This window comes from Manis javanica, chromosome 10 (assembly GCF_040802235.1).
Source record: "Manis javanica isolate MJ-LG chromosome 10, MJ_LKY, whole genome shotgun sequence".
Classification (NCBI taxonomy): Eukaryota; Metazoa; Chordata; class Mammalia; order Pholidota; family Manidae; genus Manis; species Manis javanica.
Genome location: NC_133165.1, coordinates 89,783,790 through 89,800,740, shown reverse-complemented (window position 1 = coordinate 89,800,740; position 16,951 = coordinate 89,783,790). Strand labels below are relative to the sequence as shown.

The following is a 16,951-nucleotide window of genomic DNA, read 5'->3' as shown; positions in this document are numbered from 1 at the left end:
TCTGGACTTTCAACTCTATTTCATTGGTCTATATTCTACACTTATGTCAGCACAACACTGTTTATTATTAGCATAGCTTTGTAGTAAGTTTTGACATCTGAAAGAGTGAGCCCTCCAAGTAAGTGATTCTTCTTCACAATTGTTTAGACTGGTCAGGGACCCATGCAACCCCATATGAATTTGAGGGTCAGATTTTCCATTTCTGCAAGAAAAGGCCATTGGAATTTGGAAAGGAACTGCTCTGAATTCGTAGATCAAATTAGTAGTATGGGCATCTTATTAATATTCTTTCCCAATCCATGAATATGAGATGTCTTTCCAATTTCTTAGATCTTTCATTTCTTTCAGCAATATTGTGTAATTATCAATTTTCAAATCTTTCATTTCATTAAGTTTACTCCAAAAATTTTATATTTGGAGGATGCTTATGTAAAAAATATTGTATTCTCAATTTCATCTTCAGATTGTTCATTATGCATAAAAACAACTGATTTTTATGTTTGCTTTTTGCTGAACTTTGCTGCAACTTTGCTGAGTTTTTTAATTTACTCTAGTAAATATTATGCATTTTTTGGAATTTTCTATATATAAAATCATTTGTGAATAGAGATTGTTTTTCTTTTTTTCTTTCCAATTTGAATGCCTTTCTTTCTTTTTCTGGCCTAATTTCTCTTACTAGAACTTACAGTACAATGTTGAAGTGAAAGTAGCCATAATTGTCTTGTTCCTAATCTTATGGGAAAAGCTGTCACTCTTTCAACATTAAGTATTATGCTAGCTGAATTTTTATCTTCATAAATACTCTTTGTCATATTGAACAATTTCCCTTTTTCCTAGCTTTCTGAGTGTTTCTTAATACGAAAAGATCTTGGAATACTTTGTCTTGACAACTGAGATGATGGGGCTTTTTTTTTTTCTTTGTTACATTATTGTGTATTAGATTGATTGATTTCCTTTGATTGAATCACATTTGTTTTCCTTGGTTAAATGTCACTCGTTAATGGGGTACAAATCTTGCAATAACTGTTAAATTTGGTTTGCCAGTCTTGTTTTGGGGCCTGTTGCATCCACATTCATAAAGGATATTGGTTTGTAATTTTCTTTTCTTGTGATGTCTTTATCTTGCTTTGATACCAAAGTAATGATGACTTCAATATATATCTCAATGAAGCTGGAGGGCTGTGTTCTTTGTCTAGTAAGACCAATGTCAAGGCTGCCTTGTAGACAGCTTCTGTCAGCTAATTTTTTTCCTTTGAACAGGCTGTGCTTTCTTGTTTATATCTGTTGTTATTTTTTATTGAAAATGATATACTTCAATATTGCAATGTGACAATTCTGGAAATTAGATTCTCCTTCGTTTCTGTTTTTATATTTGAAGGCTGTAGTCCTCTATTATTTAGTGATTTTTTCCAAAGTATTTTGTAGAGATTATTCATTGCTCTTTCTGCTCAATGGAGACTCTTTTCTTTTCACTTGAGTTCAACTAATACTTTGCCAGATATTTCATTGAACTACAGGAGCTAAACATTTTTTATATTTTAAAACATGCCTCCCAGTCTTTGCAAATTAGCTCTGTGTTGAGCCACTCTTTGAGCATTTTCCCAGATTGTTTATTATTCTGCTTTAGACTTACTTCACATTCTGCTTACACTGAAACAAAAATTAGCCGGAGGTGAAAACATAAGGTCTTCTGTAGTCTTCTCTGAGAAAGAGTGGTGCTGGACAAGTGTGTAGCTTTGTAAATTCCCTAGTATACACAAGCACTATTGAATGCTCTAATTTCCCAGAGCAACTCTCTACCTAGGTTTTCCTCCAGGCTGCAGGTGGTCTATTATTTTATTCAGTCATTATCTTTTGCCCCAGGCAGTTACAGGTCTTTCTTAACCTTATGATGTTTTCAAACAATGTGTGCCACATTTGATCCCTGAATGATTTCAAGGTTATGTGGAAATGAAACAAAACATCCTGCATAAGTCCTTCAGGTAAACCCCAGACATATTAGAACAGCAAACACAGTATTTGTGAGAAAGGTCTGCTCTGCTCACTCCAGATCTGGGAACAAGGTTCCACACTAGGAAGAGGGGCTGTCATCCTCATTATAGACACTGAAGCTGGGAGGAGGTAGGCAAAGGAAAATGAAAACAGCACAGAACTTTCCTACTTATTTCAAGTTGCATTTTGCTTTATGGAATGTACACTTGGTTGCTGTAAACATTTCACTATTTTTCCAGAGTACCTACAAAAGTGGTGCTCACAGTCTCTGCTTGTTTTCTGATGTTTCTGTAAAGGAAGAGGAGCTTGGAGTTCCACACTATCACTTCACTGAAATCATTCCCTGTTCCTCTTTTTATTTCCAGTCTACAGTGTCTCCAGATGGCCTTGGGAAACCACAGCACCATCACTGAGTTCACCCTCCTTGGCCTGTCTGCAGACCCCCATGCCCAGGCTCTGCTCTTTGTGCTGTTCCTAGTGATCTACCTCCTGACCCTGGTGGGGAACCTCATGATGCTACTGGTAATCAAGACTGACTCTCACCTCCACACGCCCATGTACTTCTTCCTGAGTCACCTCTCTTTCCTGGATCTTTGCTACTCCTCAGCTACAGTGCCCAAGCTGCTGGAGAACCTCCTCTCTCAGAAGAAAACCATCTCTGTGGGGGGCTGTCTGGCTCAAGTCTTCTTTGTGTTTGACATTGGAGGCACTGAAGCCTGCCTGCTCTCAGTGATGGCCTACGACCGCTGTGTTGCCATCTGCCACCCTCTGCTCTATAGACAGGTCATGAGCAACCAGCTCTGTGTGAGGCTGGTGTGCACCACCTGGAGCCTGGGCTTTCTGGATGCACTCATCAACATCCTACCAGCTATGAGACTGGACTTCTGTAAGGATCAGCCTATCCCCCACTACAGCTGTGAGCTGCCCACTCTCTTCCCTCTGTCCTGCTCTGATGTCTCCACCAGTTTTACTGTTCTACTCTGTTCCAGTCTCCTTCATGGGCTGGGAACCTGTTTGTTGACTGTATTCTCCTACGTTCTTATTGTCTCCACCATTCTCAGTATCAGCTCCTCCTCGGGTAGAGGCAAGGCCTTCTCCACCTGCTCCTCTCACCTCACTGTAGTTCTCATGTTTTATGGTTCATTTTTCATTCGCTATCTTATGCCAATCTCAGGTTCAACACTCGAGTTGATCTCCTCTCTGCAGTACAGTGTGGTCACTCCCTTACTGAATCCCCTCATCTACAGCTTGAAGAACAATGAGGTGAAAGCAGCTGTGAGAAGGACTTTTAGAAAATATCTCAAATATTAGCTGACCAAAGACAGAAGATAATGGGTAGGTAGTTTACTACAGCAAAATCTATTGTTAGTTAACTTTAAAAGCATTTCCTAATTTTCCTGATGTTGGAACTAAGAAGAGTATCACAGAAATTCACAGAGCTCTTTCAAGCTCAGGTAAAGAAAGATGGATCAGATTGTTCTGGCTTAGAGGCAAAGCAGAACATCAAATGACTATATTAATCCAGCCATTTTCCTTGAATTGTTTTTGGATGCTTTCATGGGGTTTCATCCCAACCTTTTTTCTTTTACTATGCTATTCAGTGAACAGCAGCAGGAAATAAAGTCACCAAACTATCACAGAATGGAGCATAAAGCAAATCTGCTGAATATTTAATGTAGAGAAGATTCAAGGACTGGAGAAATGGATGTACAATATTATCTCGTATTTGGACTTGGACAGACCCACACCTAGGAAAGGTGGGTGAATCCAAAGGGAAATAGGACAACCAGATATAGAGGATCCATGATGGATTCACAAAATACAAGCATCTAAAATCTGCTATAAAATGAAACCAGGAAATATCAAGGCTATTTCATAAAATAGACAAGTTAGCAGCAATGTATTTTGCTGCCTGAGCACGATGCTAAGAACTGGAGCATAAGACACAGTTTAAGAAGAAAAAGGGCAGTTTTTGGTGAAAAAAATGACTCAGAGAGAAGGAGAAGAGAGTCAGAACTATAGACCAGCTGGGCAATGCAGATTGATGATTAACTTAAGTTTATGGTGTGCCTGATCTGGTCAGAAAATAATGACTGCTTAGGGCTGCAGTGAAGGGTGGAAGTTCTCCTGAGAATCCACGCTAAGGCATAAGATTGGGCCTTAGGGTGAAAGTGACTTCGGGAAAGTGGTTCCCATAATGGAGACATGTGATGGATTTCCAACTGCTGTGTGTAACAGATTCGATTAGTGACCTTGTCCTTCCCTTTCCTAACCCCTCTCTCTTCTTCATTCCCCTTTATCCACACAGGCACACAACACCCTCTGACTGCTTCCTCATAATTCCTTTTTCCAACATCACCTTGAATTTTAAGAATCAGACCAAATCACCTAAGCACAATTCAACAGCAAAAATATACTGAAAAGTCATTTTTCCCTAACAATCAATACTTTTCATGGCATGCTCATTTAGACTTCTGTGTTATAAAATTTCCAAATTTCTTATTAATAGAAACAACTCCAGTCCAACAGCATTTGTCAGCTTAAAAATATATTTTCCTATTTAGCATGTACTTTATTAATCAGATGAGCACCCAGTCAATGCACATTGCTTCATAGTGAGGTTCAGCCAAAGAGAACAGAGAGTAAGAACACAGCAGAAACACCAGAGCATTTTAAGATTTGGTGCACATTATGTTTCATTGTCATTAATAATAAGAAGGATTTCACAATACTTATTAATACACATAATTTTGAAACCAATTTTAAATACAATTTCCAATTGTAAATACATACTAAATAAACATGAAAATACATTTCTTCAACAATTAAATTATTATTAACTTTAAGTAAATATTCTTACAAGTATTTTGGAATTTTTCCTATATGTAAAGTCTTTAATGCAACTGGTTTATTGGGCACACTCATTTCATTAGCTACATCTGTGAAAGAATTTTGCAACTCTCCTATGTTCATTTTTCCTTCACCATTAAATGATATCTCTAATCTTTGCTTCTCTTCTGCCATACTGCTCAATTGCTGGAAAGCAAAAATATATAAGGAAATTATACAACTCAATATAAAAAAGACAAATAACCCAACTTAAAAATGGGCAAAGAATCTGATTACATTTTCCAAAGAAGACATACAAATGACTAAAAGGTTAATAAAGGGTGCTGAACATCACTAATCATCAGGAAAATGCAATCAACACCTCAACCTTGCACCTGTTAGAATGGCTATCATCAAGAAAACAGAAGATAATAAGTGTTGACAAGGAATGTAGACATAGGGAGGATTTGTACTCTATGGGTGGGAATACAATTTGGTTTAGGCACTTTGGTAATGAAGACTTCTCGAAGAATTAAAAATAGAATTACCATATGATACAGCAATTCCACTTGTGAATATATATGCAAAGGCAATGAAATCAGTCTCATAAGCTGAGTAGATTCTCACTGTGGTCCAACAACTCAGCCCCAGAAATGAGGATACTTCCCATGAGAATGTGAAGCTGGAACCTGTGCCTGTGCTGTAAGGTGCTCTTTGCCACACTTGTACAGCACAAGGTTTCACAGGGACAGCCAATGCAAACTGGATAGTTGCATAAGTAACTGTTTCTAATTTTAAAATATATTTAATCACCAAAATGTTCACCCCAGTTATATTTAAAGATACTTACCATGGGAAGTAAGATGTCAGGTGAATTAAGTCTCACTATACACCTGCCGTAACAATTCCCAATAAGGTAGCTCCCCTGTGAGTAGGCAACATGAAAACCCTTCCTTGTCTCTTATCAAAGCCCGGGGTTGCAGTTATAGTTTCAATCCTACAGTTCTATAGACTATATCATGAGAACCCCCTAAGTCTTCTATAAGCTTCTCTCTTCTAGTTAATGAGTTTAACGTTTGTCTGAGACTATGATCTTAGGGAATACAGCTTTTTGGACCTGCTAAATTGCACCAGCTCCATCAACCTATCTGGGTCCCTTAAGCTAGATTATATCTGAAGATCACTCGCTTCACTGATCTTCTTGTTTGCCCATACATAGAGTCACAGAGGCAGCTAAATGAAGGGTAGCCTCTGTGTTGGGTTGGGATGACCTGAGAGAAATCTCTCCTGTGCTCCTTTCAGAATCTGAATGTTTCCCACTGGACTTACTACGTGACAGTGGCAGGGCCAAGGCACAATTCAGATGATAAGTGTCTTTAGGCTCCTCCTTCTGAGATGGTCATTTGTCCTTCCTCAATGAGACTTGTAAACAGGAAAACTTAACATGGATGCTTCCTAAAATTAGGCTACAGAAATATTGGTTCTACTGCACATTGTGATCACCTGACCAAAGATGACTTCTAATTTCATGGTAAGACTTGAGCTAGAAGATGATTTTTGTGCCAGAGAATCTCAAACCTCCATGATTTTTCTAAAGGTTCCCCTCTCTCCTTGGAAGATTCTTGTCCTCAGTTGTTCTAAGCACCTACTAAATAAATTCTCTCTGTGCTCTTCAGTGTTGCGTGTGCACTGGCTGTGGAAACTGTTTTGATATGGGAGACTGACATCAAAAGCAAAGAGGTTCCCAGTCTGGGGAAATGCTTCCAATAGATAGACTTAAGTGACTTGAGGTCCTCCTCCTTCCCTAAATACATAAATAAATCTTAAATACATGTACTAAAAATACTTTACTACTCTATCATTAACCACCCCATCAACTCTGGTCTTCACCAATATTAGTCATTAAAGGAGAAGAGAAAAAACAGAAATCAGAGAAGAGTCAAAGGGAAATATTGAGGTATGTGATGTTTGCCCACAATGTACACAGACCACAAGCCTTGTTGTCCTTCCATTTTCAGGTGGCCTCAGAATGTCAAAGGTCTCCATGCTCTTCTGAGTTTCTTACATTACCAATAATATTCACCCAGACTGTGTCTGCCTTTCAGCATGAGATCTATCTCTCATCCTGCCTTCATTAATCTATCCAGTCATTTATGTAATTAACTAAAATTTTCTGTGTGATTGCACTGAGTAGATAAATGTTGAAATTTTTTTGTTGTACTATCTTCTTGGAAATGATATAAGATCACTGTATCTAAACAAGTTAATAATTTATAATGGCATTGATATTCATTGCATTTCAGAATTTAGGTTATTTAATGTTCATTTAGGTAAAATGAATTTACATTACAAAGCATATTAAACTTAAGCCAAAAGTTATAGGATAGAAGGGAATAATTATTTGTCACTATTTTTTAAATGACCCAGGAAGTGCCATTTTGCTCCCTGCTCTTTAAGGTGATACCTGACATGAACATATACAAGAAAACAAGAGGTGACACATCTGAGATGAGTTCAAGCACAGCTACCCAGGCAAATTGGGAAATAAGATATTCTGTTGAGACAACCACCCTGGTTCTTACCTCTTCTTACCTTCTTACCTTCTTCTTACCTCTGCTCTTCTCTGTACAAGCACCCAAACTTCTCTGGCTTCACCTCTTTCTGAATTTCAACGTAGGCATTCAACTCCAATTGACTACAAGCCATTAGGTTCCCTCTCTCAAGGTAAGTGAAGAGAATTTGAAATTAGTGCTCACTTCCCACTGCAAGGATGAAGTGAAGCCTCATTTTCAGTTGGACACAGTCAGAGGATCTATGCTGGGAACCAGGCAGAGTAAACCTGGAAATCTCATAATGTGGGCTTTCACCTGTCTTGCTGACAGGTTGTGTGCAGTTAGCACAGAACAGAGGTTTTTGATGTTGGGTCTCTCACCCACAGTTTCACCAAAACCTTTGGATGTGCTATAGTTTCCCCACGCTGAATATGTAATACAAAAATGGGATGTAGGCAGGTCTACACTGACAGTACATGTGGGAAAACTAGAGAGTAAATACAGAGCAAGTGTCAAACCAAAATCAAACAGAAAATTATACAGTTTGAGAAATTTTCCAATTATAGTGAATGGACTTATATGTTTACTACTGAAGAATGCAAAGAAATTGTTTATTTTAACAAGAATTTATGAACTCAAACACAGAAAAAAATGACTTTTCCATCTGTCATTCATCTTTGATGCAGAATCAGAGTTAATTTGGGCCAGTACACTGGGCTGCGAAGTACTCACCAGGTAGACAGGTAATTTGGATAAGGAATCTGATTAAGGGTGGGAGTATAGGAACTTGTCTAAATAGGAAAAGAAAGTTAGGCAAAGCAGGGGCTTGGCTGGACCAACAGGAATGGAATCTGTTATGGCAAATTCTTTGGGCAAGAACCACGTGAAGCTGGTGAATTTCCCAGGGAAAACTGGGGAATTCAGAGGCTGTTCAAAGTTCTAGTTGACAGATCAGGATGACTGTAAGCAGTTGCCATACCAAGAAGGAGGACTCATGAAGGAATAGAGTCTGAGATTTCAAGGAGGGTACAAAAAACATTTACCCAGTATGAGAGTTCAGCCTGAGAAAGTACAGCTGGAAGAACAGGACAAATAAGTGTGTTCACAAAACAGTTCAACAAAGGCTAAGTGAGGTACTTACATAGTCTGTTTAAGTAGAGGACCTTGTAAAAAGTAGATCTCTGATACTTTGAATAATTAGATAAGAGAGAAGTGATGAAGTAATGGATAAATGAATGAGTAAAGGGAAACATAGTTGGAGATGATTGAAGGGCAAAGAGGTTGGGTAATGGAGGGGATAAATGAAATATTAGATGACAAATAGAGAGATGAAATGATAGATAACTCGCCCACTGGATAGATGAGTAAGTGTCACGGTTTTAAGCAACCCTCCAAATGTGGACAGAAATGAGCTGGTGGGTGTGAGCTGATTCTTGAGGGGGAAGGAATCATTAGCTGCCAATTATTACAACAGAAGATAAGTCTTCACAACCACTAAAAAATGAGCCCCTCAGACCCTCACAGCCTTCATTTCTCCCCAGTTCCCTGTCGTCCTCAAGTTTTGTTTATTTCTGAAACTAAAATTCACCAGGGAATAGTCCTCTAATAAAGCACATACAGTATGTCACATTTGCTTCATTCTCTCATTCTTTGTACATTCAGCAGATATTAAGGACCCATCATTGCCTCCCATTACACTGTATGTTCAAGATTTAACATAATATGCATGATTAAATACCAAGTCTGTTTTCCATAAGCAAGTAACATGTTTGGTGAAAAAGAAATACTACTGACACATCCTGCTTAACCTGCATTTCTCTAATTTCAATATGTCAGGCCTTTCCTCCATTATGCCATATTGCATGTCTATTTTCCTATTTTACCCTCCTTAATGATTCAAGGGAATTTTTAGCTTTCCTTTCCCCCTTTTATTGTAGAAAATGTTTACCAAATATTCAATCCTTAATATATGATTCACCAAAGTTATACATTTTGAGGATTCTTATCTTACTTTTACTATTTCTATTTTCCATAGATTTTTATACTGCAAGGATTCGTAAAGCAAGTTATCCCCTACCCAGATATTGTTCCCATTTTTCATCATAAGAATGGAAATAAGAAATCGATATTGTAAAATATTGTTAGTGTCTTTAATATTGACCTATGTTATTCACCATGGGATATTTCTAAAAACATTTAAGAGTCTTTCCCCTCTCTTCTTTCTGTCTGTCCTTTCTTCTTTCAGTTGTTTTTCAGCTTTTAAGTCCCCATAGCACAGAATCTAATGAATCATAATCCTTTCTACATACGTGTAATCACTGCTCAATAATCTACATCTTTTACTCTATTTTGGTTATTTTACTTTTTCTTCCATATCTGTTTGCTTTTTAATGGCATTATAAATTCACTGTGGTTCCACAACTAAAATATTGCTTCCTAACAGCCTGCATTTTTCAACAGGCTTCTCCCATTCCAAACAAAATCACAGAAAATTTTTCACATGTCTATTTTATCCCCACAAAATAAACACCAATTTTATTATATTCATGTTATTTTAGTTTAACTATTTTAACTATACATGTGTTAAACATTTCTTCCTACAATATAAATTATTTGCCTTCTTCCTCAAGTATACTCTGTTCTAAGAAGATACCAGATGACTCCAAAATGGAATACAATAGAGAGAACAGAATTCCTCACAGAGGCCTTTCATATTCTCCTGCACATCTCAGTGCATTATGTACAGTCTACCGACACCACAAGAAAACTTTCTTCAAAAGTACAGGATGTACACAAAGGTCAGGCCTCTGCCTCCTGAGGTGTCCTCAAAAACTATGCTCGTATTCTTACCTCAAGGAACCTCAAAGGCTAACCTGTGTGCCTGCACCTGTTCATAATCCCCACTCAGTAGGATACTCCATTGTCTCCTATATTGGGTGATACACCTTGATAACTCAGAGTCAACCTAAAGGAGAAAAGCTCCCACATATAACTGTACCACCAATGTCAGTGTGGGGAATGAGGAAAGAGGATAAGAATGTAAAAAGAGGTAAAAATCATTAGAAAAATGTGGTCGTTCTCTTACCTTTGGTATCAATGAGAAAAAGAGATGATAGGGTTTTTAATTTGTAACTCTACTTATATGTATATTTTATCACTGATTTGTTCTTAAATATAAATGGAGAAATTTATATTTGCTGAGCCAAGCACAATACATGGATTTTGTACACTTTATCTACAATAACAATTACTCCTCTACAATTTTCATAAAGAATTCCATTTTTTCCTAATTTGCAATTCTTTAAAATGTTTGAACATTATGAAATAGTTTGAAAGTGTGTTGTCTATGGTTTTTTATTTGGAATCCAAGAAGGTAAAAATGAAAATATTCCTCTTCTTCAATATTTATAGAGATAGTTAAAGAATATATTACAGATCCACAGCTTAGATACACATGCATTTCCTTGCTCTGTCAGCTAAGAGGGCCTAAAAGTAACAATACCCCAGGAGCCAGGAGTCCATTCAGCTCCCAGAGATTGGTTGCTAATACCATTTTCCAATAAAGCCATTGCAACTAGCTAATTCTAAAGCTGAAGGCAGAGAAAAAGCAATATGAGCTTATGACACCCAAAAAATGGCATAATTCATCAATATCCTGATACCAAAACCAGACACAGATACTAGAGTGTAAGGACACTACAAGCCAATTACCCTGATGAATATCATACAAAATCCTTTAGCCATGATCAACTGGAATTTATTCCAGGGTGCAAGGATGACTCAACATATGAAGATACAAAACCTGACATACACCATTTTAACAAAGAAGATAGAAATTGTCTGTTCATCATAATTGATGTAGGGAAGACTTTGACAATGTTCAACATCCTCATGATAAAAACTCACAAAAATAAAGTACAGAAGGAATGTACCCCAATATCATAAAGTCCACATATGATAATCCCTCAGCTACAATCACATTCAAGACTTTACACTGAAAGCTATATGACACCCAAAGAAATTGAGGAAGACACATATAAATGTTCAGATATCCCATGTTCATGGGTCAGAAAATTTAATATTATACAAACACCCATACTACCCAAAACCATCAATGGAGTCAATACAATCCAAATAAAAATTCCAAAGAAATTTTTCACAGAAATAGATATTTTAAATCCTAAAAGTTGTATGTAACCATAAAAGATCCCAAATAGTCAAAGAAATCCTGAGAAAGAAAAACAAAGCTGGAGGCATCACATTTAATTTCCTAATTTCAAACTATGTACAAAGCCACAATAAGAAAAACAGTATGGCAAGGACATAAAAAATGGACACATGCACCAGTGTAACAGAATCAAGAGCCCAGAAATAAACCCATGCATATGTGTGCAACTCATTTTTGTAAAGGGCACCAAGAACACATGATAGGAAAAGGATAACAATAAACGGTGTTAGGAAAACTGGAAAGCCACATGCAAAAGAATGAAACTGGGTCCTATCTCACACTACTCACAAAATTTAACTTGAAATGGACTAAGGACTTAAACATAAGACCCAAAACCATAAAACTCCTAGAAGAAAAGACAGGTGGAAAGCTCTTTGATTTTTTTGGCAATGATTTTTTGGATTTGACACCTAAAGCACAAATAAATAAAAGCAAAAAAGAACAACTGGGACTATCAAATTAAAGTCCTCTGTACATCAAAGGAAACAATAAGGAAAAAAATGGCAACCTACAGAGTTGGAGAAAATATTTGCAAGCCATATATCTAATATGGGGTTAATATCCATAATATTTAAGAAACTTATGCAACTCAAAAACAAACAAAAACCAATTTGAGAAATGCACAAAACACCTAAACAGACATTTCTTTCCAGGAAGACATCCAAATGGCCAACAGGTGCATGAAAAGATGCTCAGCATCACTAATCATCAGTGAAATGCTTATCAAAACCACAATGAGATATCATCTCACACCTGTTCATATGGCTATTATCAAAAAGACAACTATAACAAGTGTTGGCTGAAATGTAGAAAAAAATGGAACCCTTTTACACTGTTGGTTGGAAAGTAATGGTACAGCAATTATGGAAAATAGCATGGAGGTTCCTCAATAAAATACAAGTAGAACTACAGCATTATTCACAATAGCAAAAATGGAAACAACCGAAGTGTCCGTCAATGGATGAATGGATAAAGAAGGTGTGGTATATATAGGCAGAGGAATATATGCCATGATACAGAAGGAAATGCTGCCATTTGCAACAACATGAATAAAACTAGAGCACATTATGCTAAGTGAAATTAATTAGACAGAAAAAGACAAATACTTTATGATTTCACTAATCTGTGAAATCAAAAACAAAAGGCAAATTCAAAAACAGAGAGTGTTGGTTACCAGGAGCTGGGGAAGTGAGGGAGATGGTGAGATGCTGTCAAAGGATACAAGCCTTCAGTTACAAGATGAATAAGCTCTGAGGGGGGCTCATTTACAGCATGTTGAGTATAGTTAATAATATAGTTGTGTACTGGATATTTGTTGAGAGTAGACTTTAGCATTTTCACCACTGAAGAAAGTTTAACTATGTGAGGTGTTCAATGGCTTAACCAGATCGTGGTAATCATTTCAAGAAGTATATGTATGTCAAGTCATCACATTGTGCATTTCAAATGTATAGCATCTAATTTTCTATTATAACTCAATAAAACTGAAAGGAAGGAAGGAAGGAAGGAAGGAAGGAAGGAAGGAAGGAAGGAAGGAAGGAAGGAAGGAAGGAAGGAAGGAAGAAAGGAAGGGAGGGAGGGAGGAAGGGAGGGAGGGAGGGAGGGAGGGAGGAAAAGTAAGGAAAAGAAAAACACCAGATGCCCAGGAGTTCCACCTACAGTTTTCAGTAAGATTTCAATACCAAGTCTGAAGCCAACATCTGAGATAATTTCCTGTGATTCTTACAAAGTACAACTTCCCTAATTAACTTGTGTAATTTTGGCCTCAGGCTTTAACTCCGGGGAATAAAGGGCATCGGTCCATCTTTCCCTTGAACTCTCAGGATCACCCAGCCAATAAACTAACTGAATAAACTACACCTCCTTCTCTGAGCTGAGATTCATTGTCCTGCTTGTTCACTTGAGCACAATATTTACAGTCACAGAGGAGACTTAATGACAAGATACCATGTAGCTGGGCCCATCTGAGTGAAAACTCTCACCAAATTTCACTTATTGAGGATTTAAGAATCTTTTTGCTGTGGCCAATGGAAACATGATGACCAAGACTTCAGGACAGTCTAGATCTAGGACATTCTGTCTCCTTGCCTTCCTGTGACTCCCATCTGGAACAATAAAAGGTACTGGTTTTCACAGTTATCTCATTGAATATTGGTTCTTACAACCCCAGATAAGTCCTTCTACCTGGAAAAAGGCCAGAGCTACAAAATGTCTTCTGTACCAGAGAAGTACAGCATAATGGTAATATTTTCTATGATCATTTGAAAGTGTTTCTCAAATCCTTTCCAGTCACTTTACAGCTTTATTAATATCTCTTTGTCAGATATCCCCTCTGAATCTCTTAGATACCTCTTTTCACTTTCTTAACTTACTTTCCACATGAGAAGAGTGTAAGCATTTGCCTCTCCTTGAACTGTGTCTGTGGTTCTCATTATGCTCCAGGAAGATTTATCCTCAAGTTCTCTGACAAGGAGTTCAGTGTTTCCTCAGTGAACAATCCCAATCACTGGGAAAGGGGACTCTTTGAAATTTGGTAGAAAATATTGGTGTGCTAGTGCACACCCTCTTTTTCCAGGTTCTCAATCCTATATGTACAGAGGTTCATTTTTCTGCTCTTATCCCATTGCCAGTCTAATCCCTACTGAAATAACTGATCCAAAGAACAGTGGGAGACCTATTCATAACAAAGCATTCTGGTCACCAGGCCCCTCCTATAAGTACCAAATGTTCAAACTTGATCTCCTAAACCGACTTATCTCCTGACCTGCCAGGCTCAGCCAGCCAATCACTGACTGTCCAATCTCTACTTGCCCTTCTGAAGCGTTATATCTTGGAATCAGTCACTTACAGATTCTCCTAGCATAGAATTTAGAATCAGACAGGAAATTAAAAAGAGGGACACCAAAGTGGTTGGGCTGAAGGCTACCAGAGAGAAGCTCCCCTTGCCTTCTGTGGAGGGTTTGAGAGCCCTGGTGGCCAGTGGAAGAGAAAGTCGGCACCAAGCGGGAGCTCACAGCATGAGCATCCTGAAGCTTCCTGGATAATCATTTGCAATGTTCTCATGGGGACTTAGCAAGATAAGTCAATCATCTGAATTTCCTTTAATTGGGTCATCAAATACATAGTTCCCATGATCACAGAGACCTCTCAGCCCCAGATCAGAACAGCAGGAAGTCTTCAGAGACACAAAACATCCAGAGCTTGGTAATGTCCAGGTTCTCTGAAGTTTTGCTCTCTCTCTTTTGACAACCTCTTTCCCTTTCCTCATTTACCTCTTTCTGGATCTCTGAGATCACCTGGGTCTTTGCATAGACATTCTAGGTGCTGGAGACTGAGCCCCAGATCTAAGGGATGGTGACAGGACATGAGAATAGATGGAGTTTTGCTCCTGTTTACAGTCCATTCACATGTCTGTAGAAAGTTCCCTTCTCTGCTATCACCAACTCTCTCTTCTTCAAAACTGACCAAACTGATGTAGGTGCTGTAGCACACAGGAGACAGGCAGAAGCCAACAAAAATTTAAGAAAAAAAATTAAATGTAATGCTGTTATTATTCCATACTTGCCTACTTTCATCCCTTCCTCTAGTTCCGGAGCCTCCCAGACACCCATCAGATTAATCCTTCTTCTGACCACCCACTTATCCCCTCTCGGGTCATGTAGTGCCCTGTCCCATGATCAGTGAATAGAGGAAACCCCAAACCTCTCTGGTCCCCTCTCATTAGCCCATCAGTCTCAGTGTGATGGGAACTTGTGAAATTAACTAACATTTTTACATGAAATAGATATGAGCCCAGTGAAGTGTTAGGAATCTCTTGTACTAGGTCTTACTCTCAAGGAATTTTCCAAGGGGAAATTGGAAAGGGTGTGGTCAGCACATGTCAAACCACGGAGCTGAAATTCATCTCCCGCACTTGGAGCCTTTGTGACTTTGGACAAGTTACCTAAGTGTCTCTCTTCAGTTCCTTACCTGTTCTTCAGAAAGTAAAAGGATAAAGGAAAACAATGACCCCCATCAAGTAAGATTTACATGAGAAATAAGTAGATTAATAGATGTAAGGTGCTTGTGGGGTGTCTAGCATCTTCTTCATATCATCAGCTCTATCACCACCATTACTCATTAGATACAGAGATGTTAATATTGAGCTGAGCTTGAAGTGCTAACCTGAATTTAAACATATACTCATTCTAGTGCAACAAATAGAACAGAATGACTACTAAACTAACCCAAAATTCAACATCCTGCTGATCTGTAGAGTGTTTTTGGACAGATGTGTTCTCATATTGCAAATTCTACAAATTTATAAACCGAGCTTCCCATCAGGAGTGGCACTCTAACTTCTATGTTGCTCTCACTTTCCTCTCTGCAAAGATGAAGTACATCCCTTCTGCTACATTGGATCCAGGCTCAGTCACCCAAACTACAGTGTGAATTGAAAACACTGTGATCGGTCTCTGGAGGGGTAAGAAAGCACCAGGGGCTGAAAGAGTAAATGTGGATGAATTAAAACAACTATCTGCTAATTCATACAGAAAATTCCAAACACAGAAATGTTCATATTCATATATAAGTGGCCTCAGTTTCATTTATGCTTCATTTTTTTTTTGCTAGTGTAAGTACCAGAGAAGATGTTTTCTTCCAACAGTATTTGACAAATAAGGAGATGAAGGGCTCCTTATTTCTTATTTTGTCCAACAGGCTGTTTCCCTCATGGTGAACTTGAGTTGGTTTGAACCACATATGCTGCATTATTAGCCTTGTAAGAAGACTTGTGATGTAAATGAAATCTAAAAAGTTCCCACATTCTAGGAAACTGTTGAATATACAGTATTAACAGAGGATAAATGACCAGGGAGAATAAGGACTTGGAAGGTGGCTGCTCTATGGGATTTAACTTGTTGTGAGTGTGTCAGGCAAAACCAAGGTCACACTCTGTGGAATCAGGGCAAAGCCTGAGAATACAGGGCAGATGTAGAGCTGTAAAGGGACCGGTCAGAAGACTGTGTGGTATCACCATCCAGGCAAGCATTTTCATGAGTAGGTGAGCCTAAGTGTGTAGACACAGATCAGGCTTGACACTGAGCACATAGATAAAGGATAAGACAATTAATCCCTAAATAAAGGACAAGAGTGACACAAAATCTAAGGTGAATAAGTGATTATTCATATACTAGTTGAACAGCAGTATATTCTAGGTTGTGTGGTTCTGTTCTCCTCAATACCTAGTATAGTATGGCATATAGGAGACAATATGTGAATATTTGGTGTCTGAATAAATGGGTTTATGGAGAAATAGTAGAAGAATAGATAAAGGGAAAGAGTGATTGTGAATGGAATCTTTGAATTGCAA

The 16,951-nt window shown here is 38.0% G+C and overlaps 1 protein-coding gene across 1 annotated transcript; it reads left to right on the top strand.

Annotated features, from left to right (window-relative positions):
• Positions 1–2,373: 2,373 nt before the first annotated feature.
• LOC108402564 (olfactory receptor 8S1-like) lies at positions 2,374–3,303 on the top strand. Its single transcript, XM_037003997.2, has one exon. The coding sequence runs from the start codon at positions 2,374–2,376 to the stop codon at positions 3,301–3,303; it is 930 nt and encodes a 309-aa protein (XP_036859892.2).
• Positions 3,304–16,951: the final 13,648 nt, after the last annotated feature.